Source organism: Melozone crissalis, unplaced genomic scaffold (genome assembly GCF_028551555.1).
Source record: "Melozone crissalis strain CALT ecotype California unplaced genomic scaffold, PUWL_Pcris_2 ptg000029l_1, whole genome shotgun sequence".
In the NCBI taxonomy this organism is placed as follows: Eukaryota; Metazoa; Chordata; class Aves; order Passeriformes; family Passerellidae; genus Melozone; species Melozone crissalis.
The window spans coordinates 15,782,984-15,808,544 of NW_026535807.1; the positions used below are offsets into that span (position 1 = coordinate 15,782,984).

The 25,561-nt window shown below is 52.5% G+C and overlaps 1 protein-coding gene across 2 annotated transcripts in view; it reads right to left on the bottom strand.

The window, feature by feature from the left end:
- The window catches only part of CACNA2D2 (calcium voltage-gated channel auxiliary subunit alpha2delta 2), a 208,630-nt gene that overhangs the window by 39,891 nt on the left and 143,178 nt on the right, over window positions 1–25,561 (bottom strand). For both annotated transcript variants that reach the window (XM_054280705.1, XM_054280704.1), the window contains exon 4: window positions 1,473–1,532. In XM_054280705.1, the coding sequence (XP_054136680.1) occupies window positions 1,473–1,532 (60 nt within the window). The remainder of the gene's footprint in view (window positions 1–1,472; window positions 1,533–25,561) is intronic.

Sequence of the window (25,561 nt, forward strand, 5' to 3'; positions counted from 1 at the left end):
GAGCTTCCCAGCGCTACAGCCTTTCCCAGCGTGTTCTGTGTCCTGCTGTTATTCCCCTGGCAGTGGAAGCCAGCCAGGTCTGGCTGGAGAAGGAGCTCTGTGGGGTTGCAGAGAGCCCCTGCAGCAGGAGCCCATCCTTCTGTTCCAGAGGATGAGCAAAAGCCCCAAGCACTGCTACAAAATGCAGTGACCTTGTGCCCACCCTGCACATGCCCTGGTCACAAGGCATCCAACCCTGCGTGCCAGCCCAGCATGGTGGGTACAGGACAACTACAGTGTCCCTGGGGTACCCACAGTCCAGCTTCAGGTGCTGCTCAGGGATGTTTCCTGACCCTGGAGGACATGTGAGACTGGGTAAACTCTAGGGATGAAGATGCCCTGCACTTCTCTGAGCTTTCCTTGGGAGCCCCAAGCCAAGGTCCTGGTCTGGCACCGGCATTGGCATCGCAGGTGCCTGCACCAAATCTCATCATCCTCCTCACCTCCTCTCCCCTGGCCTCTTGGGAAGAGCTGACAGCAATTCAGCAGTGCTTTCATGCAGACAGGGAGACCCCTGTGAGCTCATCCTGCTCCTTGGGTGCCCTTGGGACACAGAATCACCCACCAGCCTCCACCCCACGCTGCCCACATGGCAAATGAAAGCCAAGCAGGTCAACCCCTTGCCTTCTCCTTTGCTTCTCCCACCTCTTCCTCTCCCCAGCAAGCCCTGGTGACCATCACCTATGGCAGGAAGGTCTGTGTGAGCAGCAGCAGCAGCTCAGACTGTGAAATACCCCCAGAACACAGCAGCTTGGCCTGGCAGTGGGGCTATCCCAGGCTGTCCCCTCAGAGGATACAGGAGGTTCCTCAGGGCTGGGCAGGATGCCATCCTAGCCAAGAGGAAGGGGCTGGGTGGCTCAGGAGTATTTTTTATTGCAGACTCCATTTGCACTGGGAGAAAAACAATCTTTCCTTCCTTTTGTATTATGGTTATAATTTGAGAGCATTTCCAGACAGAATCCTTCAGGTTCCTGCTGAGTGCTATCACCGCCAGAATTACAAAGTCAAATGCAATCATTAAACCCGCGTCTTCCCTCTCCCAGCCCAGATTGCTCCTTCCCCAGGAGCAGCCCCCACCGCAACTGCTGGCATGTGCCACAGCTGAGCCACCGCTGCTGTCACCCCGTGCCAGCCCCCCAGCACCGAACCCAGCGGTGCCAGAGCTGGGGAGAGCAGGAGCATCCTCAGCCCCCACCCCTCACTGCTGAGCTGTCCCTTCGACCTTCACCTCCTGCCTTCTCCTCGCCGTGTGTTCCAGGCTGCAAACGAGCTCCAAATCGCTTCATTTGCTCTCATTAGCGTGGCAGGCGCTGGGGCTGGGGCACGGCACAGCCAGCGGTGACTCACGGAGGGGACAAGAAAGTGGGCAGGGAGGGATGGCACAGTGGCTGCCCTGGCACAGGGGGCAGGGCTGGGGTGCCATGGAGCCTTACCCGGATGTTGTCCTGCCAGTGGTGAGCCTTCTGGAATTTCTCCGCCGCGTTGGCAAGTCTCTGCAAAACAAGTGGGAGAGGAGGAATGAGCCCAGGGGAAGCAAGAGCAGCCAGGCATTGCCCACTCCAGCCCAGGAGCACAGTGCCACCACAGTGCCCAGCATCCCTGCCTGGGGATTCCTGCAGCACCCTGGCACCCCTCTGCTGCACGGGCAAGGGGGCAGCAGGAGGCACGGTCGGCAGCAGCCCGGGAGGGGGTTCCAGGGACAGGGAGCCAGTTTGTCCTGCTTGCTCCTGCCCTTCCTGGGCCAAGCCAGTATCTCCAGGGGAACTGCTGCCATTTGAACTCCTCAGGGCTGAGGCACTGCAGCCTGGCAGCTGGAGCAGGGCAGGCTCGTGTTGTACAGGGCAAGGGCTGAGCCCAGCTCTCTGTACTGACAGCTCCCAGCTCTGTGCACAGCAAACAGAGAGACTCTTCAGACTCTTCAGAGCAAACAGGCAGACTCTTCAAAAATCCCCTCAAAATCCCCTCAAAATGCCCCAGTGCTGGGGCCCTGAGGTGCAATGTGCTGCCCACCCACATTTAACCCCTCTGTACCCCATGGCCACACTGGGGTAACCAGAGGAAGCAGGATTTATTTGCCAGAAGCAGGATGGGGTGATGCTCAGCACCAGGGCACCCTCACTGGATGCTCAGCCATGAGACCCCTCACCAGCACAGAGGGTGCAGCAGGGCAGGACTGGAGACTGGGCAGCCCCTGGGGTACTGCAGTGCCTGGAAGAAGCTGCAATCTGGCCTTTTGTGGAATCAAAGGGGATAAACAGGGTGAGAGCTCCAGGCTTTCTACAGGATCCTCTCCATATCACAAAGAAAATAAAGCCAAGAACAAAATGAGCAGCCCCAGGCACCCTGGTTTGTGGGCACTGCCTGGGGAGCTGCCTGCCAGAGCTGCACATCCTGATCAGCACCAAAAGCCAGCAGGAGGCATTCCAGTGTCCTGAGCCAGCCCACAGAGTCCAGGGCCACCCAGAGCCCTGGGTGCAGGACACTCACTGCTAACAGAGGCACGAGGTTTATGTCTGGCCACACTCAGCACAGCCTGCCTCCCACCAGCCATGAGCTGTGCAAGGCTCCCAGGGGATGCACACTGCCAGCTCCCAGCCCCAGGGGCCAGTCTGTACCAGGCTAACAGGCCATGAGGGTTTCCAGGCTGCTGCAGTCCCCAGAGGGCTCCCTGGAGAGTCAGTGGGACACAGAGCAAGGGAAGAGGTACCCTACAGCACAGGCTCCTGCCTCACCTGCTCCTCATTCCCTGCAGAAATATTTCCCTGGAGGGGGATGGACATGCTCTGCTCCATGCAGGTGGTGCTGGCAGTCAGAGCATGAGGAGAGAGGTGAGCCTGGGCTATTTTCACACACTGAACTGGCTGGAGGAGGAAGGAGCACTGACATCCTGGGTGAAATAACAACCCCAAATCACTGCCTGGGCAGCACCACAGAGATCCACATAACGAACTCAAGATTCCCAGTGCTACACACACGACTTCCACACCATGAACCACAAATCCCAGGACAGAAAAGCATTCCTTTGCTCATCAGGGATGTGGCAGGCTGGTGGGAGCCCACAGGAGCAGCAGAGAAGTCCAGTGATATCCCTGGGAAATTATTTCCCATAAGAGCTATAAGAGCACCCACACATAGGAGCCCTGGGCACAGCCACAGGTCACAGCTGCTGTCCCCATTGTCACCAGCTTCTCCAGCACTCCCACCAGCACAGAGGGATGCAAAATGTCTCAGCCTTTCCAATTGGGTGCTCAGGGGAAGGAGGTGCCACAGTGCCCCCCTGGCCATGCAGGACAGTGGCAGAGCCAGCCCTGGCAGGGTGGCTTGAGCAGGGCTGTGGCAGCAGATGCTGTATTTCTGTGAGCGTGGCAAAGCATAGGCACTCAAAAGTAAGGTGAAAGAAATCACAGATCTGGCCCTCCCCAGCCTGAAAATGCAGCTTGTTCTTATCAGATGCTGGGAAACACGAATCCATCACTGCATAATCTCAGCACGTACTGGTTGAAACTTTCCTGTTTAATCTTTTCTCTTTCTCTTAATCTTGATTTCTAAATCAAAGTGCTTGCTTTCAGTGGCCAGCATCCAAGGGGAAAGATCAGCTATCAGCTGAACATTGAAGCAAAATCCTTATGGCTCCAGTGGCAGGCAGAAGGGAATGAGAAACAACACGTGGCTGGACAGAAAAGCCAAGGGATATGAATTTTCAGGGCAGTTTTTCATGGTCTCACCTGCACAGCCATATCCTGCCCCCAAGAGCTGCCTAGAAAATCCGTGGCCCAATTCTGTACCTCATCCCCTGCAAGCTTTTGTGCTCTGTTTATACATTGAGATGGCTGATTAAAGACGAGCATTTATTCTGAGTTGCGTTTAAGGCAGTGGTGATGAAATATGCATTTTTCTGCACTTGATAAGAGTGTGTTTGTTTATTACGGGCTGGGGTAAGATTTATGGACATCTTTAACTATTCATTGCCTTGTGCAAAGTGCCTGGAGGGTTGCAAATGGTGCAGTAAGGGACGGCTACACCCAGGAACGACACCTCGACAGAAGATATTTTTCCTCTGGAAAATGTCAATTTGTCAAAGTCAAACCAGACACAATTTTGGTTAAAAAAAATAAAAAAGGAAACCCAGATGTTCTTGTTTGATAAATAGCAGGAACGGGGGAGCCTGCAGCAGGATGGCACAGCCACAGCAGGGCGCTGCGCTGGCTCCTGGCTGCCACTGGCTATTCACCCAGGAGAGGCGTCCCCAGAGCCCTCCAGCTGCTGCTCCTGGAACATTTTCCTCACTAGACATTTCAGTCCTGTGAGCAAGATGTGACTGGGAGGAGACAGGGGCCGAGCAGGCAGGCTGCCATCCTTCCTCTGCAAAGGGGACACACCCAGAGTGTGGGGCTCCCAGGGGAGCAGCCCCATCCTGTCACATCCCCGACTGGTGCTGGAGGGAGCCCATCCAGCCCTGCCAGAGATGGGCTGCTTCAGGAACAGGATGGGGGATTGCTGGATTCAGGATCCTCCAAAATTGTGCCAATAACAACTGGTCCCTCCCCAAGGGGGCTCTGTGGGACAGCAGCTCCTGGAGGTGTTTGTTAGGGCAGGGTTTGTCGCTGCTCCCCCAAACCCCACTGACAGCTCCCCAGGGTCTGCCTGGAGCCACACACTGCTGCAGGACGTCCCCATTAATGCCAAATGAGTTCATCATGAATAATGTTATTGTGATCAATACAGCTCCAGGATTATTTCTAATCCCTAATAATGATTAAACCATTATTTTTCAAGTGTTACAGATCAATCAGAGCAGCTCAAGGTGTGCTGCGTGCAGGGACTGTGAGATGCCCAGGAGGCAGGCAGTGCCCTGGGGAGCCTGGCAGGGTACAGGGCAGTCACCAAAACCTCTCCAGATTTCAGACCTGGGGCTGTCAATTGTGGGGTTCAAACAGCAACAAAAAATAGAGGAATTACCAAAAATGAAGCATGGCTGTGAAATACCTGCAGATTTCCAGCAGGCTGTGGTGCAGAAATGGCCCTGGCACTTTAAGGAGCACGTTTCTTTCCCCAGAAGTCACCCAGGGCTAAGGACAGGAGATTTAGAGGCTGAAAACACTGAATTGAAACGACTCTGAAGGTCATGAAAGGCCAGCAGGAGATTTGCAGGGGATTGGTGTCTGGAGATCCCGACAGACAGCGGGCTGAGCGAGGGGGAAGGCGCTGCACGGGCTTATCGTGCCCACACTCATTTGTATTCCACATGGAGCCCCTCTCTGCTCACTAGGGCTGGGCTTCAGCAGCTCCCTGCCCTGCACAGCAGCTCTCCAAGGAGCTCCTCCCAGAAGATGGGCAGGAAAGAAAAGGGGCAACAATTTGGGTGACCATGTCTGCCCAGAGGATGGCAACTGCAGACACATGGCTGCTGCTTCTCCCTGGCTTTGCTGCAGGACTTTGCTACTCACCCCACCCTGAGCACGGCTCACCCACATGAGCTCACCCCCAGCAGCAGCTTTTGGGGACAGCTGGTCTGATGGGAGTGGGGAACACTTGGGGCAGCAGAGCTGGCACAGGCAGGGACCACGACCTCCCTTCTAGTGCAGGGACCATCCCTGATGTTGGCATCCTCACTGCTGGATGGGCCAGCATGCTGGAGGATTGTCCCTGATGGAGCAGACACCCAGGGGTGATGCTCAGCTCCTCCTTGCCACCCCTTCTCCCCCATCACACCGGGGGCTATCCTGCACTGCTCTGATATTTTCACACAGACTCTTTCCAAAGGAAACTGGTCCAATGATTTAGTAAATCTCTTCTCCCAGCCCCACCATGGCTATAAGCATGCCCTGGCTGCTCCTGCCTCAGTCAGATCAGTGGGTTTAACTTGGGAAGCAGCAGAGCAGAGCTCAGGGAGGCCAAAGACCAAGGCTGGATTTATAAAACAGGATTACAGCAAACACTCTGCAGAAGGAGACTGAGCAGCCCTGTGTGACAGCAGCTATGCCACCCCGGTGTCCAAGCCTCAACACAGGTGCCCCAAGCCAATGTGGATGCTGGGGGATGCTCCTCAGGCAGTCTGGGATGGAGTTCTGGCTTCTTCCCACAGCCAGTGTGGAAGCCCAGCCATGGCCCATCATGCAGCAGCTGTGTGTGCCTAGGGATGTTTGCTCCAGGGAGAGCCACTCCTGCTCTAAGCCCTGCTTTAACTCCCTCAGGGAGACTCTTATCACCCTCATCACAGAGCTTGCCCAAGGCTCCGAATTGCATTAACTTTCTGCAGCTCAGTGCCTGGCTGGGAGGGGAGATCTGTGCTGGGGATTCAAACAGCCCTGTGCCACCAGGAGGGGAGTGCCACACAGCATCCCACCTGCAGCATTCCTCCCAGGCAGGGAAATGCCCTGATAGAGTGCCACACAGCATCCCATCTGCCAGCCCTCCTCCCAGGCAGGGAAATGCTGGTGAAAGGTTAAGGCAAGAAGGTGAAATCAAACACACATGACAAAGCCAAGGAACTCAAGCCCCGGGCAGGATCATCCCCCAGGAGCTGGTTTTGAAGCTCTTCCTCCTCCATAATGAAGGAATGAGGATGGCACAAGCCCTCTTCTCTGGTACCAGCCCCTCTTCCATGGACAGGGCACCCTGAAGCCTCACCTGTTACTGCAGAGCACCTGGAAAGGTCAAAACCCATTCCACGTGCTTCACATGTCTCCATCCTCCCTGCCTGCATGCAACAGGGCAGAGGGCACTTTCTCATGGTGCCATCTCCTGCCACCAGCTCCAGGGTGCCCCCACCCCAGCCCTCCCCCTCATCCCCAGCACGTTCAGGGAATTCACCCCAAGCAAACCCTCCCAACAGCGTGCACGTCACCATCCAAAAATGATCAACCAGCGACAACAGACAACAGCCCCTTACGTACACAGAGGGAATATAAATCTTGAGTAAACACTGTAAAGCAGCGAAGCATCTCATCCTGTAATAATCTCCCAGACAGTTGATCCCAGGGCTCTTATTACCCCCCCAGCCATCATCTGAAATCCAGTCAGCAGCAGGCTCAGCCACGGCTCTGTATTGATCACGGAGGCAGCTTCAAATATGCTGCGGCATTTTTCTTCCAAAGCACTAACTTGTTTGTCAATAACTCCCCTGGCTGTGCAGGAGGAGAGGGATGGATAGAGCCCATCTCTCCCTCCTTGCACCTGGATCCAGCCTGGGCATGAGGGAGGATGGGGCTGCAGCCAGCACTGGCTGCTAATGTTCTGCTCATGGGAGGGCAAGTAAAGCCCCAGGGAAGAGCAAAGAGCACGTGGGAAATCCTCCAAGGGCTCCCAGACCTCGGTTCTGCACCAGCTGGTGTTCATTGCTGGGGTCTGGCAGGGCAGGGAGCAGGGACACCTCTGCAGAGCCAGCCCTGCCAGCAGTGAGGTCACAAGTGCAGAGCTGGAGCTAAACAAGAGCCAGAACTGCTGCAGACCCCATATGGGGCAGTGGCACAGCCAGCATCTGGCACTGGGGGCCTGGGATGAGCCCCAGAGCCACAACTTCCATCATTTTACTGAGCACCTCAGTAACTCAGGCTCTGCAGGCCTGCAGCATGTGGTTCTTATTCACCTGTCAGCATTTCTTGTTTCTCCTTCCACCATCCCAACAAGCACATGGAGGGGAGGAGTGAAGTATCCCAAGAAGAGAGGTACCAATGTCTTTGCAGAGATGGTGAGGAGAGTGTTGCTGCTCAGGGTGTTTCTCCTACATCAAAATATTGCTCAGGTCTCCAGAAGGGCTTAACTTTCCACAAAGAGCAAAGCACCAAGGGCAAAAGGACAGTGCAGAGAACCAGGCACCCTGCAGCACAAACTGTGCCTGGTGCTCTCTTCAGCTCTGCTCCCCTTGCAGAAAAGCCTCTCTCTGTCACCCTTCTCCTGGAGTTCCTGTGCTCCATGAGGCTGGATCCTTGCTTTCCAAAATCACAGACAGAGAGCAGCTCTGCCCCTGCTCCCCGTCACCAGGAGGGGAGGAGGAGAAGGGCAGGGGCACTGTGCCCTGCAAACCCAGGGGACATTTGGCCCTGGGGACCAACAATAGCAAAACCTCAGCTCAGCTGCTCAGCCCTTCCTTGGCTCCTGCCCCATCCCTCCTGGGGGAGGAAGGGCTCACACCAGGGTGCAGGATCTGTCCCCACCTCCCTCAGCAGTGAGGCAGAGCTGTGGGAGGCAGGATGGAGAGATGAGGCCAGGAACAGGTGCAGGCAGGCTTGGCCTCTCTCACTGTCCCTCTCCTGAGCGGAGTCAGCAGAAGGAGCATTTGGCCACACTGGCATTGCCTCATCCTGCATGCTCCTGCCTTTCACCCTGGACATATGGCAGCAAACCTTGCTCTTCCATTAGAGATGGCTTTAAACAGTACTGCTAAATATCATCATGCTCAAGTCCCGCTGGAATGTGCTGCTGTCAGGCTTTGGGATGCAGGAGGTCCCTTGGGAAGCCAAACCAGGCACACTTGCCTGCTCAGAATATGAGAAAAATCCTTTTCCTCCATCCCCTTTGCCACTCATTTGCAATCACAGTAGCCTTTAGCAGCTTCTGTAGCTGATGGAGAGGAAAGCAGGGACCTCTGCTCTGGGATCCCAGCATTCAGCCAGAGGAGAGCCAAGCAGGAGTATTGAGCTGCCCTGTGGCAGCACAGTTCTCCAAGCTGTCCATGCCCAGCACTTTAAATGGTGCTCATTTCACACCTCTCACTCTCTTTTGGAGCACCAGCTTACAAGATGAGCAAGGCAGAGAAAGGCCAGTCTGTTCCTACCATTTCCACAGCAGTCAGACCAGTAAAAGTCTAAAATTCTGGCTGTCAAAGAAACAAAGTCCCTCTTGGGATGAAGCTGGAATCTTGGTGGCTGCCTCCCAGGAGGTGCTGAAGAGCTGGGGCATGCCAGCAGCATCCCAGAGGGGTGATAGATACAAACCACCAGAGAAATGTCACTCCAGAGTTGGTTTTGGTTGTGGGTGGGACAGATGTGCCCCAGCAGTGTCAGGGCTGTCCCTCCCAATCCAAGCCCCTCAGGGGTGGGCTGCCAGGCTAAAAGCTGCTGCCCACAGCTGCTTTGCCAGGGTCCTGCCAGCAGCAGGGACAGGGCAGGTGAGCTGCTGGGCACAAACACTGCGTCCTGGCACGGTGCAGTGCATCTGCCAGAGCTCTGCCACGACTGGAAGGGCTTGGGGACTCTCCTGCTGGGTGACAAGCAGCTGCTAGCTGCACAATAAAGTTTCAGATGACTAGAAATAATTCAGGTCAAGATGCATTTGCTGGAAGGTCAGAGCTGGGAAATGTGACAGCTGGCATTTCACCAAGCTGTGGAGGAGGAGATGGTGCTGCCCTGGGCTCCTTCCATCTCCTTTCCCCCCATGCCAGTGTGCTGTGGCTCCCATGGGATGGGTGACTGGAGGGACATGGCTCCTACAAAGGATTTTTGGAGATGGTCCCTTCTGGCAGGGGGTCCCAGGGCAGGCTCAGCTTCCGCAGTGGCGGAAGGGCCAGAATGTCAGTCTCAATCTCAGCCCACTGGTCCAGTCCCATCTCCTCCCAAATATACTCCAAATATTCAAACAAACAGTGCTCCCTAAACCACACTCAAATATCCTGTGGACCTCCTGCTACGATCATCAAGAAGGGCTTGTCACAGTTCAAAATCCATTACAATAACCACAAGGCGTTTCAGCAGCAATTATAAGAGATAGTTGCACTTAAAAATCAATTTTACTTAGAGCTTGGAGGAAACAGGGTTTTTTAAAAATAAAGGAAAAAAAAGGAAGTGATATAGCTTGTCACTCGGGCAGGAGAAGGAGGAATTTGCCTGGCCAGGTCTTAGAAGCCAGAGTCTTCAAAGAAAAAAATAAATCCTTCCTTATCATTATCCTTGCGTATTTTGGACAAATAAGTTCCACATGAAGATGAGAAGTTGTTCAAGGAGTGGCTCACGCTTCCCTGTGGTTCCCCACATGGTGTCAACAACACAGAAGCTCCTGTGAGATGCAGGAGGGCATCCCTGAAAACCCAAAATGCAGCTTGCATCCTGGCAGGCCCCTGACTCCCTGCTCCATGGGCATGAAGCCTTTCTTGCCTTTGAAATCCTCCCCTTTAGCTCTCTGCCTTTCACTCAAGCAGAGGCTGTTGGAAGTTTGCACTGGAAACCACTTACAATCGATTTATTTTAAGGCATCACCTCTGGCTGCGCTGTGATGTGCGAGCTTTAAAAAGCGCTCGTTCATTATCCGCTGCTGCTGCGCGGGGATTTCCGTGCGGCACCCCCGGGGCTGCCACAGCTCCTCTGCTCTCTGTTTCTGGGCTAAGGCAGCTTTGCAGCGTGCACTAATTCCCAGTGGGTGCCCCAGAGCACCACCACCCACCTCACAACCCCGGCAAACCCACAGAACTTCCCCGCTTGAAGCCCTCCAGGGACACTGTGACATCTTTCTGGTGTCCTCCAGTGCCATCAGCCACTGTCCTGCAGCCCGAGAGGGGTTGGACACACTGAGCACTTGCTCAGCCTCCACTGCCTCTGTGATAGGAACACAAGCAGAGCAGTGGACACTGTCAGTTTTTAACACCAAAAAAAAGGCAACTGCAGTGCAAAAAGGACGTTTTAGTGGTATTTTGCTCTAAAAACCAGGACAGTATTTGGAACCAGCTTTGCTCAAACTTTCAGACAAACAGCAAAGAAGCCCCAGTGGCTCCAGGTGAGGTGGGGAAGTTCCATGGAGGTGGAAGGGAGCAAGTTCAGGAGGCCACCAAATGGCTGTTCCCAATGTGACAGCTCACGGTGACCTCAACACTCATCCAGCTCCCCCTGGCATGTCCGTGGGGCAAGGGGCAGCCTCCAGGCTGCCAGGACCCACTCTCATCCCATTGGGACACCCTTTTTAGAGATCAAGATGCTCACTCCCCTCTCCTGGCCCTTCAGCCTCCTGCTCTTTGGCAAAGCTCAAAGCTCCAGCTCTTCAGACTCATTGCTCTTTGTCAAGATGTCCCAATGTGCCTTCCCACTCCTGTGCCTTCTTATTCAAAGCCCCAAATCCTCACACAGTATTTCCCTTCAGTCCCCATCCCTGTGTTGATGCTTATGGACCACTGGACAAATCCAGGCTATAATGATGGAGCAGGATGGTTGCTGCTTTGCTTTTGCCCTCCATTCACCCATTCTCTCTTTTCTGGAGCCTCAAATTTCAGTGTTGTTCAACTCTGCATTTTTACAGCCCAGCAAGCTCCATTTATGGCCCAGAATCCTGAGTTACAATGAAAGAAGGAACCAAACAGAAGAGAACAACCACCATGGATGTAAGGGGGTCGGGTGTATTCCACACCAAGCCCAGCCCCTGGCAGATGTATCCACTCTACTTCCCTATTTTCTGGTTTACACAGACTTCTGATGTTACCAGTAACATAACTTGCCCAAAGAACTTTCATACAGGCCCTCTTCTGACTCCCTTATGATCTTAATTTCTTTCTTTTGTTCCTTCTCTTTGTTTGTGCAAGGAGAGCAATTCTCATTGCCCACTGCCAATCAGGCTCCTGCCTGGCAGATGTGGTGCTGGGAAGTGCTGGTGCTCACAAAGCCCCTGTGAGGAGAGCTCAGCTTCCTTCCCTGGAGCAGTGTGACTGCCTTCCATTCCCATGGGGAACAAAGACAGACCCAGGCCAAGGAGAAGGACTCAAAGCACAGGACAACTTGCCACTACACACTTTTCTCAGGCTTTGTCTTTATTAATTCTGCCTGAGACATTTGCTCACTGCAGAACAGCCCCTGAGAAGCCTCTCCCTTCCCTGAGGCTCCTGACTCCAGGATGGAGACCCCACAACCCTCCTTTGGGGTCTGTGTTTGTGGGGACAGATCCTTCCCAGCTCAGGTTTTCCCTGTGCCTGTGCTGGGCTGATGCAGCAGCTGCTCAGGGAAACCTGCAGTGCCCTTCCACTGCCCTGCTCCAGGAACACGTTTTGCTATTTCTGTTAAACCCAAAATTCAAGGCAACTAGACACTTTCTGTTTTAAAGACCGAGAAAGCATGGAGGAGCTTCCCTAAGGGAAAAGCCATCAAGTGGAACAAGTTTTCAACAACTACACATTCCTTGACCTTTTCCACAGTCATATCTTTAATGTTTCATAGACGGATTTGATAAAAAAAATTAATAAAATAGATTTCATTTTTAAAAAAAGGTCAGGACATGTGTTACAGGGAAAAACTCATTTAGGTCCCTACCTGATGCTGAAGAGCCCTCCCCTGCCTCCCACACAGGCACAGGCATCTACCTAGCCACCTTTCTTTTCATCATATTCAGGGTCTGATCTCTTCTGGACTTTTCTTTTCCCTGCTAGACATGGAATCAGGTACCATAAGCATTCAGAGCTGACAAATGCTTGGGAGCCACAAATATTTAGTGGAATGTTGCACATGTAACCTGGAGAGGCAGCCAGAGAGCTCAAATGTGGAGAAAAGGCTTGTCCAGCCTCCAGCACAGCTCTTCTACCTGCAGCTGCTCCACCTTGAGCCCAAAGTTCTCCTTGAATATCTTGACAGATGTTGAGGCTGCTGCCATGCTGAAGCAATGCACATTTGCACTCTCTTGCCCATCATTTCATGGCTCCTGTACCCACCCCATGAGCATCACCCCATGGACATCACATCCCTCATCCCTGTGGAAATGAATATGGATCCCATCTGCTGTGTCTGAGCTCAGACTTGTCAAGAGCAAGCAAAGCAAAGCAAATTCCCCAAGCACAGAACCAATTCTGGCTGATCAAGATGTTTTAAAAAATAAATGGTATTTAATAGCAGCTCCATCCTGGCTGGCCCAGCGGATGCTCCCAGAGACTCAGAAACAAAAGCAGCCTGGATGCTATGGACATTTCTATTATTGAGCCCACTCTGCAATTAGAGCAGACTTCTGTCCAACTTCTGCCTCTTTTCACCATTCCCTCAATTTATTTTTTTTTATTCCTTAAGAACAAAATATTATTCATCAAAGTTTGCAAAAAAGCCTGCGAATGGCTGCGATAACATCATACTAAGTTATTAAGTGGTGACAATGGGGGACAATTACAGTATATAGTCCATTATAAAGCACTGCCGTTGGGATGAATCAAAGTAAAACACCCCGTGAATGGTGAGGAGCTTATTAACAGGAACATTGGTGTGCCAGAACATAATACCTGCATTCAGCCTCAGAGTTAGTGCTGAGCTGCTGCTGCTGCTGCTGGGGCCTGTGGAGGAAAGGGCTGGCAGCTGCACTGCACTGCTCAAGGCATCAGCCCCATGGATTGATCCTCAGTGCTTGAACACAGACAAAGGGCAAAACCTCAGTCCTGGGCCAGCACCATGCAGTGTCTTGCCCTCTAAATCTGCTTCTGGAAGGCTCAGAAGATTTTTGCAGTGGCTCAGCCAAGCACAAGCAGACAAGGATTTCCCTCAAATCCCACCAGGATCAGGAGCACCCTCTCTGTGCTCACCAGCACCCCAGAGGGTATCTCAGCCCTGCCTTTTGGGCAAGGAGGGTTCCACCACTATCAGCAAGTCTCTGCAGGTCCCACTCAGGGGTGTTGGGCACATCCCAGACTCCCTTCACCCATCACCTGAGGCTGACCCTGGCAGGTGAGGAGGGCCATGATGCTGGGAGATGCATGAACTAAATAATCTGCGAAAATTCTCTTTGTTGGGAAGGGAAACAAGCAAGCTGCATGCCTTCTTCCAGAGCTCAGCAGCAAAATTCTCAGGTTTGGGTGTGCTCAAGGACTAACCTGTGGGAAGAGCTGGTTTATGCTCTTCCTCCCAGGCTCTGCAGCCCATTCACACCTGGGTACAGTTCTGACAGGTCCTGTCCCTTCCCTCTCTGCTGGCCTGAATTCTTGCCAGTGGTGAAACCCTGCTCTCCTTTGCCAGTGCAGGGTTTCCTGCTGCTCCAGCCGCTCTGCCTTGCTCCTTCTAAGATGTTATTTTTACACTTCCCTTAAAATACAACACTAAGAGAGGCTTCTTGACTATATTAACATTAGGAATCTAATCAGCAATCAGACAGCTCATAATTTTCTGATTAGCTCTGATTATACTCAATCTTTAGGAATGGAAAAAAAAAAGAGGGAAAGAGGAAAAAAAACTTAGAAGGAAAAATATAAAAATATTCTCTGCTCAGTTTTCCCACCCTGATTCCCTTGATGAGGCACAGAGTCACAGGAACAGCTCTGCTGTTCCCAGCTAAGAAGGAACAGTGCCACAGTGACCTGCTGAGAGTGTTGGTCAATAACCTGGTGCTATCACACTGCTGATCCTCATCCTTCCAGGCTTGGCTGGGATACTGTCCTTGAAAGGGGCTGCTCAGGGAATGGAGAAGACATCAAGAGTGCCAGAGATGCCGACAAACCCAGAAGAGTTTTGAGAGCTCTGCTCTCAGGCAAACATCTCCAATAATCTGCTAAAAGACAGGCAAAATGATGCCACAGAGAAAGGAAAGGATGTGTGTGTGTCCAGCTGGCTTCAGCCTGGAGAATGGAACCTCTCCAGGTGATGACAAGGAGGAGGAGGAGGAGGCTGAAGAACTTTGTGAGATGAGGTCATGGCCACACACTGGTTTGGCAGGAGATGATTGGTGCTTTGTGGCAGTCCAGAGAGAAAGATCCCAAGGATTCAGGATCTAAGGGCTGCCAGAAGGTGGGAGGAAAATGAGCACATGGCCTGAAGGTCCTGAGCAAGAGCAGAGGATGCCCCAGCAGGCAGATTTACCTGCAGCCCAGGCAGCAGGAGCAGGAATGGCATCTCCTCTGAGCATCTCCAGCATCCTAATACAGCAGGGCTTTTGTGAAGGAGGAGGAAGGGATGTCCTGGTGCTGAGCCTCACAGCTGCAGCCAGGAGGGAGGAAGCTGAGGAACAAGCCAGAGGAAGGAGATCTAAACCAAGCCCTCTAACAGAGTTAATCAGTCGCGTGCGCTCTGCGTAGGAGATTCACTCCTGACTGCAGCAAGCCATCAGCTGATGCTGTGAAGCATGAGATTTAATTATTTGTATCATAGCCATTGCCTGCATAACTACAAATGATATTAATGGTGATAAAATTGTCCAGCTGGCTCTTCCAACCCATCACCACCCCGACTCGCTGCCTCCCACGGCAGGGATGTGCCGCCTCGCAGGGACCGCGGCACAGCCGGCAGCGGAGCCCAACCACCCTACAGACACCATCTGGACCAACCATCCCATGGCCACACGGGGTGGCTGAGCACGGAGCATGTGCTTGGTGTCTGAGGAGAGCCCTGTAATGAGAGGTGCTCTGTCAGAGCACTGCCTGGCTCTGTATTTGCAGCAGCGTAGCTGAGCCTCTGCAGAGCTCACGCCTGGGCAGCCCCATCTCCCTCCAAGCTGCTCCAAGCTGCTCCTCAGGGCTGCTGGCAGAGCTGCCAGGGAAAGCACTGCTCCTCACCTTGGTCAAACCAAGTGGGTTACAAAGATCTGCACTAAGCAATCAACCTGCTAAAAACCAGAGTACAGAGAAGTAGAGTAGAACAGAACAGAACAGTTCAGGTGGAAGTGACCTGAGGTAATCATCTTGTCCAACTGCAAGACTAAGGGACACCTGCCAACTTTAAATGCAAAGAATTAAACTGTCAAAGTAAATGGCCTAGGTTAGAGCAGAGTAGCCACAGTGCTCCCAGCAGCCTGACACTACTCTCCTGTAGAATCCTTGGCTGAGGTCTCCAGTCACTTTTACCATGACTTCAAAGAAAAAAGCTTGGAATCCCCCCTTGAACTGAACTGTGGAGAAGGAGAAGGTGCAAACACCCCAGGGCTTGGTTCTCCCAACATGCTTCACCACAGCATCCCAAGTGGGCAACATGGTTACCCTATCCCCTTCCAGCCCAGCAAAGCAGGCGAGGCCCAGGAGGAGGTTGTACCTGCACTGGACACAACAACAGAGGGGACTGATCCCTTTCATGTGCTGGGACTCAAGCCCTGGTGTCTCCCATGGCAGATGCAGTGCTCAGCACCCAGTGGGAGTCTCTTGTTGAATTATCTCAGTGCACACTCTAAAACCCACCCCAGTTCCCATGAAGAGGTGTCCCCACTCCCCACTCTGGGTAAGTCTCCTCCTCACACTCCAGCCACGACCACAGAGTTCTCTTTCATGAAGCGACTGCCAGAGCTGTAATTACTTTGAGGTGACCTCTAGGAAAAAAAAAAAGTTCAAGTTTAAAAAGAAAATCTCTCTGGTTAATGCTATGCAAATTGCCAGCGAGGCAATCAGGCTGACTTTTAAACACTGGCCCCTGTCGAAGGGCTCACAAGACAGTCTTATTGTCTTGCTATCAATTTGCATCTCATTACCCACAATGCGCCTCTGGCTGGAGGTAACCTTTGGGGAAGGCGCTGCGGTGGAGAGGAGCCCGGGGACACTGTGGTCACTCCTGTGTGCAAAGCATTCCTGTGGCCCAGCACCCGAAACGCCATGGGTGAGGGGCCAGGTCACTGCCAGCCACCTGCTGACCTTGTGCCAGGCACTTGTAGCACCTCTGCCACCTGTTCTGAGGGCTCTGCCACGGCTGTCCCATGGACACAGGCACACTGTGTGTCCTTCCCACCGGCCCCCTGGTCCCCAGAGGCTGAGCTGTAGCAGTTTGTCTCCACCTGGCTGATCAAGGCCATTCAAAATGGTTCTGAGAGTCTTTGCATATCTCCGCCAACCCTCCCCACCTTGGGGAGATTGGTACCAAAATAGCATTTTCTGATAGGAAGGAAATCTGCCGTGACCTTGTCCCCAGCTTGCTCCTGCTTCTTCAGCCTCCCCAGCCTCTGCTGCAGGCTCCCACACCAGGTGCCTCCACCTTCCTCTCCATCCCCACCCATGAGGGGTGACAAAACCAAGTTCTCAGCAATCATCCCACCTCCATGAATCTCTGATGCCCCAACTAAGCTGCCCTGGACACGCTGTTGCCTGGCCCCATCCCATGTTACTTGGCTGCACCCCGCTGCCACCTGCAATGACAACCTTTTGTTGCCCAAGCAGAAGCAAGGCACAGGTCTCCATGTCCCTTTGGTAAGGTTATTCATCCAGCTCAAGCAGCCAACATGGGGATCCTACCTTCAGGATGCTCAGCCTGTGCATGCTGCCTTGGGTACCTCTGCAGCCAGCTCAGGCAGTGGCTGGGAGGCTGTCCAGTGAAAAAAGGACCTGGGGGTGCTGGCTGACAGCAGCTGAACGTGAGCCCAGGAGGGCAAGAAGGCCAATGGCAAATGGCTTGGATCAGCAATAGTGTGGTCAGCAGGACGAGGCAGCGACTGTCCCCTATACTGGGCACTGGTGAGGCCAGACATCAAATCCTGGGGTCAGTTTTGGGCCCCTGATCACAAGAAGGGCACTGAGGGGCTGGGTCATATTAAGAGAATAGCAGTGGATCTGGGGAAGGGTCTGGTGAACAGGTCCTATGAGGAGTGGTTGAGGGAGCTGGGGGGACTCAGGCTGAAAAATGGAGGCTCAAGGGGCACCTTCTCACTCTCTACAGCTACCTGAGAGCTCTAGACAGGTGGCTGTTGGTCTTCTTGCCCAGGGAACAATAGGACAAGAGGAAATGGCCTCAAGTTGTGTCAGGGCAGGTTTGGATTGGATATCAGGAAAAACTTCTGCACTGAAAGGGTTGTTAACCACTGGAACAGACTGCCCAGGAAAGTGGTTGAGTGACCATCTCTGGAGGGATTTAACAGATAGTAGATGTGGCACCTGGGGACACAGTTTAGTGGTGACCATGGTGTGATGTGGTTTAGTGGTGAACATAACTCTAACCGAGGTAAGAGTTTGGACTCTGGAGTTTGATCTTGGAGCTCTTCTCAACGTAATCAATTCTATGGTGCAGCCAAACTGCTGACAGCACAGCTCTCCCTTCTGCCCTGGCAGCCCCTGGCAGTCCCTGGAGACCCTGGCAGACCCTGGGGACCCTGGCAGCCCCTGGCAGCCCGTGCCAGCAGCATCCCCACCTCCTCCTGCCCCCAGGGTCAGCTCAGCCAAGAGCACCTCCTGTGACAGCCCTGTGCTCCCTGCAGCACCAGCAGCAGCAGCACCAGCAGCAGCCGGGCTCTCACTCGCTCTGATTCCCTTCTCCCCATCAACTCTGCAGTGTGGGAGCTGCCCGGGGAGCCCGGAGCTGCCCTGCCCTGCCTTTGGCAGCCTCCTGCTCTGCCCGGCTCCCGTTGCTAAGCGCTGGCAGGGCCCTCTGCCAGTGCACGGCGCCATCCTCGCCACCACGGCCAGGGGTGCCAAGGCAACAAAGGGACTTGTAACAGGCGAGAGAGCACCACTGCGAGGAAGAAAACCCAACTGCTTCAAATCCTCCTGAATAATGGTGCTGCCTCCCCGCTGCTCAAATCAGATGCAGCACTTTGTTGTTACGATAACTAAATACAGAAGATTTGAACAGCTGGAAACGCAGCAACAATATTTAAAAGAAGTTTTTTCTTTTTTTTTTAAATTGTTGGTCTTTTATTCAATAATGGTAATGGGCTTTTTAGTGTTGTTATGATTGTTTTTGATTTTAAAGGCACAAGGTGCCCTGCTCTAGTGTCTGTGCACATTGCTGGCCAGGCTGTGAAGACGGCTCTCCTGGCGATTGCAGAGAATAACTCTGAGACATTTGATAACATCCAGACATGGGGCTGCTCCAGGGGGCAGCTGACAGAGGCATGGAAATCACAGCTCATCTCCAGCACCCTGCCCAGCCCTGCACCTCACTGACAGGATCCAAAACCCAAGGGGGCTGAAGGGGAGCAGTGGGAACCAGGCTGCAATAACAGCAGCAGCGCCAGCCAGAGGGGCCAGCCCCATGCCTGCTGAAGGGGAGCACTGGAGGCAGCTGTGGCTGTTACCTGCTCACACCCTCAAATATCACAGCCCTTTCCCCGTTGGAGCCAGGGAAAGCACTCAGTTATCTTCAACCTCATGCTGATAACAGGCGGGATGTGCTGGAGGAACCAAAAATGCTGGAAATGGGGGTTTGGAAATGTGCTGGAATGAAAAGAAACCTCCAGAACCAGGGCATGCAGGCCTCACTTGTGCACACAGATATTCAGGTGGTGACTGCACCTCTCTGTGTTTTTTAGGAGTGCAGGACAGCCCAGACCTAGCTGACATTCAGGTTGCAGTCTCAGGCTTTATGAACCATCTGGATGAGACACAGTGAGTCAGCGATGGCTGATGGGACACACAGTTCCCAATGTCCCCCCCAGGGATGGGACCCTCTCTCCTTCCTCCTGGACCTATAGAGCCCACAACCTGATGGTTGTTCCTCTTACATTGATCTTGAAAAATGCAGCATAAATAATTCAGTGTGTAACTGCAAGGAATTAAGACAATACAACCAGTGTAAGTGTAAATAAAACCAGATAATTTACAATGTAGTATTTTGAGTTATGGGTTGTTTTTTCATACATTGAGCTGTGCCAGTTTCTGAGATGCAGTTGGCAGCAGCCCTCCCAGTCATCAGTGAACCACATCATCATCCAGCCCTGTGACCCAACATCCCCATGTGGCTTCAAGTGCCCCCACAACACTGAGCTAAAGCAGAAAAGCTGCCTGACAATGGGATATCTGGGAATGCACCTTGTGTCAAGGCCCTTGTTGCTTTGGGAACATGAACCCCAGAGCTGGCAGCTGACGGGGATGCCTTGGAGGGCTCAGGCAACAAATCCATTGTGGCTCTTCCATGAGCCAAACTGGGCCAGTGTCAGGCATTGGCCCAGCAGGGAAAGCCTCCCATGATGTCCCAGGAGGAGCACAGATGGAGACAAGGCTCCCAAGCATCCCTTTGGCAGCTCTGCTCTTGCTCTAGCAGCTACTGACCCTCCCAACACACTCAGCCCAGGGTGATTTTACCCTCACCCACACAGCTGTGACATGGTCCCCACACCCAGCAGCCATGGAGGTGTCTGAGCACACCAGCATGCTGAGAGACCACCATCAGCTCCTGAGCCAGGACAAACCAGGACCTGGGCTCCAGCTCCTGCAGCAGCCACCCCTATTCCTGTCCTGTTTGCTGACACTTCAAGGCAGGGGACATCCCCTGCCCCATACAAGACCTCTTACTTCTAAACTACTAAAATCACCATGGAGCTCATTACTACAGAGGTCAGTACTGCTGAAGAGGTCTGAAATAAATTAACCAGGGTTTGGAAGTACCAGCAAAAGCAAAGCAAGGAGAGCGGGCCCTTCTGCTGCCCTGGTTTGGGGGACAGGAACCTGCATGCTCTGAGTGCATCCCTGCTGCAGCTGGGAGCCCCAGCCAGCGAGGAGGGGCTGCATCTGGGGCAGCGTTATAGGGAATTTACTTGGATGAGACAGGACAATCAGGAACCAAGGGGAAAGGACAGAGACATGAAAGTGGAAGGAGTGTGGGCACAAAAGGAGGGGCTGGGGTGGGGAACAGGAGAAATGGCAGAGGGAAGCAGGGAGGAGGAGCTGGAGCTGACAGGGAGGACAGCACTATTCCAGGGCTTTATTCCAAGGCCCTGGCGCCCTTCACCCTGATGCCTATTTAATGTCACCCTATTCAGCAAGTGTCCCCATGATCTGGTAATTATCTTTTACTTACAAAAGAGCATCTCTGTGTCACAAATGCTCCTTTCTCTGGCTCTGCCATAGATCAATATCTCCTCAAGGCCTTCGCCATTGTTTGGGGAATGGAATTGATTTCTCTGAGGAATGAGGAGAGGGAAAATATATAAATAAGTGCTGCAGAGATGTGTCCCTGCTGAAGGCTGAGCTGGGCAGTGGCAAAGCAGAAGGAAAGCATTCAGATCCCACCTGACCATTGCAGGTACTGCATCCTATTGCTGTCCCTGCTGAACTGGCTGCAGGGGAGACTCAGCTGTTTGTCATTCAGTGCACAAACATCCAAAATGCTGGAGCCAGAAGAAATCTCTGGTTCAAAGAAGTCCCCAGCTTTCCAAGATTTTACATCAGAGTAAGAAGTCTGGAGGTGCTGATTCAAGACTGTCCATTAGGACACAGGCATGTCCCATTCTAGGGCTGAGGCATGTTGCAGCAGTTGGTGCTGTGACCCTGGTGAGCCCTAGAGAGGAGCCTTGGAGACATCCTTGGCTTAGAGGGCAGCACTTTGGTGTGACCAGCACTGAAAGTCAGAGCAAGGCAAGAGCCACTGAACCACACTGCTGCCAGGCTGCTGCCAATGTGACCACAGCAAGCATGAGTTACCCCTGGCAGCACAATCCATCCACCCTTCACGCTCCTCTCATCTGGATGGAGGATGACCTTCAAACTCATGAGATACAGGATAAATACAATTCGATCTGGTGTTTGAGTCAGGGTTGCTAAACCTTTGGGATCTCTGAGCTGAGCCTCTCTGCACCACACAGCTCCTGCAGCCAGTGGCTCCAGGGTGCTGGAGAACAGTGTGGGGCAGAGGTAAACCTGCTCCCCTGGCTGACACTATGCAGGGGAGGTGGAATCTCCAGCAAAGGGGATGATCAAAAGGGAAGATATCAAGGGACTTATAAATTATGCAGGTGTAGGGAAGGAGGAAGGATTCATCACTATCTCCTGCCCAGCATCTGCAGGCTTTTATGAATTTGAAGGCTATTAGCAAGTTTTATGTTCATCTTCTCCAGAAAAAAACAAACAACCTCTGCTTGCATTATCTGCAAACAGGTCCTTGCTTTCTAGTCCTCTCTTTGGTCCTTCCGCCTTTCCTTGTGCCTCTCTCTGGAAGTGGGATGCCAGGCACCAGACCCCGAGCCAGCGCCAGCTGGGGTGCAGCTGGTGCCGAGGAGGGAGCCAGGGTCACACCACCGTGTCTGCACAAGGTGCTATGAGATCAGAATTTGCCTTCCCTTCAAACACCCCAGCAGGGCTGAGACATGCCAAGTCTTCAGTCTAGAGAACCACTGCCATCCATTTCAACATTTCCCATCATGTCCTAATTTTTTGCTGTTCAGGTGGGAGGAAAGGAGAAAAAAGTCTGAGTGCAGGGGAGGGTGGATATTGGACTTGAGACAATCCATGGTAAAGCTTTTCTTCCAAGGACCTTTAAAGGTGCATTTGTTCAGTTCCTAGAAGGAGTTCACGGCTTTATAAAACCTCTGCTCAGCTGCAGGGGCTACTTTACCTTCTAAAAAGCAAACAAAGGTCAAGCACACTCTTCTGTGCAACAGATCTTGGCTGAGCCTGGTCAGTCCTGAGAAGGGGAAACAAAGAGGGTGAAGGAGAAGGACGCCTTCCAATGCTCAGGGATCCAAATGCTGGCTGTAGAAGAGAATAGTGGAGCATCCTAAGTGGGGAATACATATGTATTGAGAAGAAGGCAGGGAGGGAAAAACATCAGGTGGGACTAGATATGTGTGAAAGTGGCTTTGGAAGGAGACAGCTCATTCAGGGAATTCAACAGCATATAGACAGAGGAAATTCAGGGCAAGCACATCCAAGGTACCGCTGGAGAACAACAATTAGGACCTGTCACGCATGCTGATGCAGCTCCAAATTAACCCAAACCATCTGAGGGAGAGAGGGAGGCACAAACATCTCAGTGCAAGTGATGGTCCAGAGATCCTCGTTTATTCTCAGATAGGAATGGAAAATAAAACTGACATATTAACAGCAGGCCTATGAATCAGGTGTCCCTCATCTGTGACACCACCTGTGGTTCTGCTGTGCCCAGCAAGGGGACAAGGTAAGATGTGGGGCAGGGAAGAGCACATGGCTGCTGGGGGCACAGGAGGAACTTGTGCTGTGGCAAACTGAAAACATTCAGGGGATTTGATTCACTTAAATGAAGAAACGAATTTTAAAGGACACAGGAGTATAAATCCCCACGTAAGAGAGAAGGCACAGTTCCCTGTGGAACTCAGTGCCTCGAGATACCAGGGACACGATACCTTTTTAGGGAACAGAAATCAGATTAATCAGAGTATCATCGGTTATGCTAGCCAAGATCAAAGTACAGAGGAATGTAAGTGCTATCACTCAAGGATTTATACCTTCCAAGTAACTGCTTAGGATTAGAAAGAAATTTCAATAATCTGCCAGCTAAGTATGCATTGCGAGAGTAATAATCCTTCTCTCCCAACATCTGCTAGCAGCTACTAATGGAGATAGTAATAAGCTAGGTGGATCATAAACCTGACCTGATCTGATTGCTACCTTATAAACTGGAACACGAGGGTGTTGTCATTTCTCTTGGGGTAACCTGTTGTCAGCCAGGACCGTGCAGAGGCGGGAGCTGCAGGAGCAGAGCACCGAGATGCCTTCTTCTGCCACACCACTGCAGGAGGCAGACCCTTCAGCAGGGAGTCTATTGATTTTTATATAATTTGTTAGAAACATTTCCAGTTGCTTCCTAAAACGGAGCATTTCCCCAGGAGACAATGTATGTACAAAGCCAGGGGAGGGGAGAGCTCCCACGTGTGTGGTTTCTCTGCAGTAGGTCTGTGCTTTGAGCTGCTGCTTGATGCAGCGCCAGAGCCAGGCAAGCAGAATGAGCCTGTGCCTTTGAAAAACTGAACCCCAACCCCACCATGGCTCTCGTTGGGTTTCCCTTTCAGTTCTGCATTTTTCAAATATGTGTCACATTTCAACAAAGGTGATCCACTTGCCACTTAACATCAGACATGGGAATATGGGAAGATACTGCCTGCACACCCACTTGTTCCAAAACAATCTCATGGGCTGGGACACTCTCAAGGCAGGACATGAGATGGAGGACACTGCTCGAGCCCAAACACCACCAGGAATGACTGCTGGAGAGAGAAGGTACAAAAATAACAGTGAGAAGAAATAATATATACAAAGGGAGGAATCAGGGGGAGAGGAGAACTATAATAGCAAGGCATCCAATATAACTGATTTCCTCCAACAAAACCCAAGGGAAAGGCTAGTTCTGGTATTAGAGCTACGGGAAAAATGTCAGGAGCTTTTCAGAGAAAAGTGAATAACATTTTTATTCCTTTTCCTCTCTTAAGAAAGCAAACCAAAGGGAAACAGGAGCAGGGAACAGCCCCTGGCTGGTTCCAGGCCTTGCTCTGCACATGCAGAATCAGCATAAAACACAGTAAAGAAAAAAAACATTACAGTCTCATTTCCTTCCAAATGCCCTATAGTTTTGCATATAATACCCATGCAAATGAGTCTTTCCTGAATCCCTTATTGGCTCACTTGCAGCAACAGCTGATCTGCAGGAAATGCCCCAGCACCTCTGCCCTTGTCTGTGTCCGGAGCCCTGGGCATTCCCTGCTGCTGTTTCCCAGTTCTCTGCTGAGCTGGGGCAGCTTTGGGGCACTGTCCTTGTGGGATGTGACACCCCATGAGTCACAAACACCAGAGGCTTTCTCTAAGGCTGCTCCCCAGGGACCAGGTCTCACAGGTGGGAGCAGGGATGCCAGTCAGGCTGCCAAGGTGACTCCTGCTGTGCTGATTTCAATCCTGGCTGGTAAACCAAACCCTGAGCAGCTTTCCACGTGTGGTTGGCTACCTCTGGGCAGGCTGCAGGGATTCCTGGGAACCTCCCGAGTCCATCACCTCTCCTGCCAGGTGCCTTTGCAGGAGGACAAACTGGAAATGGCCTCTCTCAGCTCTGCTTTTCATTTTTACAGGCTCTAAAGTGCAATTGTAGGAAAAGGAATGCAAGAAAGAGTCCCTTTTTAAACTCGTCCCAGAGGAGCAGGATGCAGCCTCAAGTCCCACCAGGTGCTGGCACAGTGACCTCACTTCTCCAGGCACACCTGCACCAAGCTTGGTGGAGATGTCTCCCATGGCACAAAAGGAGCACGTTCCATTCCCATGGAAGCACGCTGGTGTCAGTGGGAATGCATTTGGCTCATAGCTTCAAAAGACAAAGCAGATGACAGGAATCACCTTAAAAGCTCCATAAACACAAAGCACCCATGGGAGCTCTGCATGGAGGCACGTGAAGGAGAGTGTGACTGTCTCCCTGTGCTCCTGGAGCAGCGGGAGCCCAGTGCTGGCACTACTGCCCAGTGCTCTCCCTAGACACCAGCACTCCTCTCACCAGCTCCTGGTGGGGTCTGAGTGCTGGGAGTGATGTGCACAAACTGTCCGTCAGTGGCCCCTGTGTCCCATCATGGCCACACCACCTTGGGGAGAAGGGCGAACCCTCCCTTGCAGCGCGTGGTTAATACAAATTAATCCCCTATTGATTCCCAGCTTAAGCAGAGCCAAGCTGCTTATCCTGCCTGGTGTAACCACCGATGATCACGCACCTCCTGGGCCTGCTGGGAGCCTGCTGTAGGTGGCAGGGGCTGGGGCAGAGCCAAGCAGGCCTTTCCTGGGAACAGGGATGTGGGAATAGGGCGGCTCACTCCTGGCAGAGGCACCCAAAGCAATGCAGCTCCTGAACTGTTCTCCCCAGTCTAGCTAGAGGGACCTGATGGATACAGAAAAAAACCTCTGCACACACAATCTAAGGGCACCAGGTCCTTTTCTCCACTTTGAAATAATAATCATAAAAAAAAGGAATGCTCAGCAGTTCAGAGAAATTGCATCAAGAAATGTGCCAGGGCA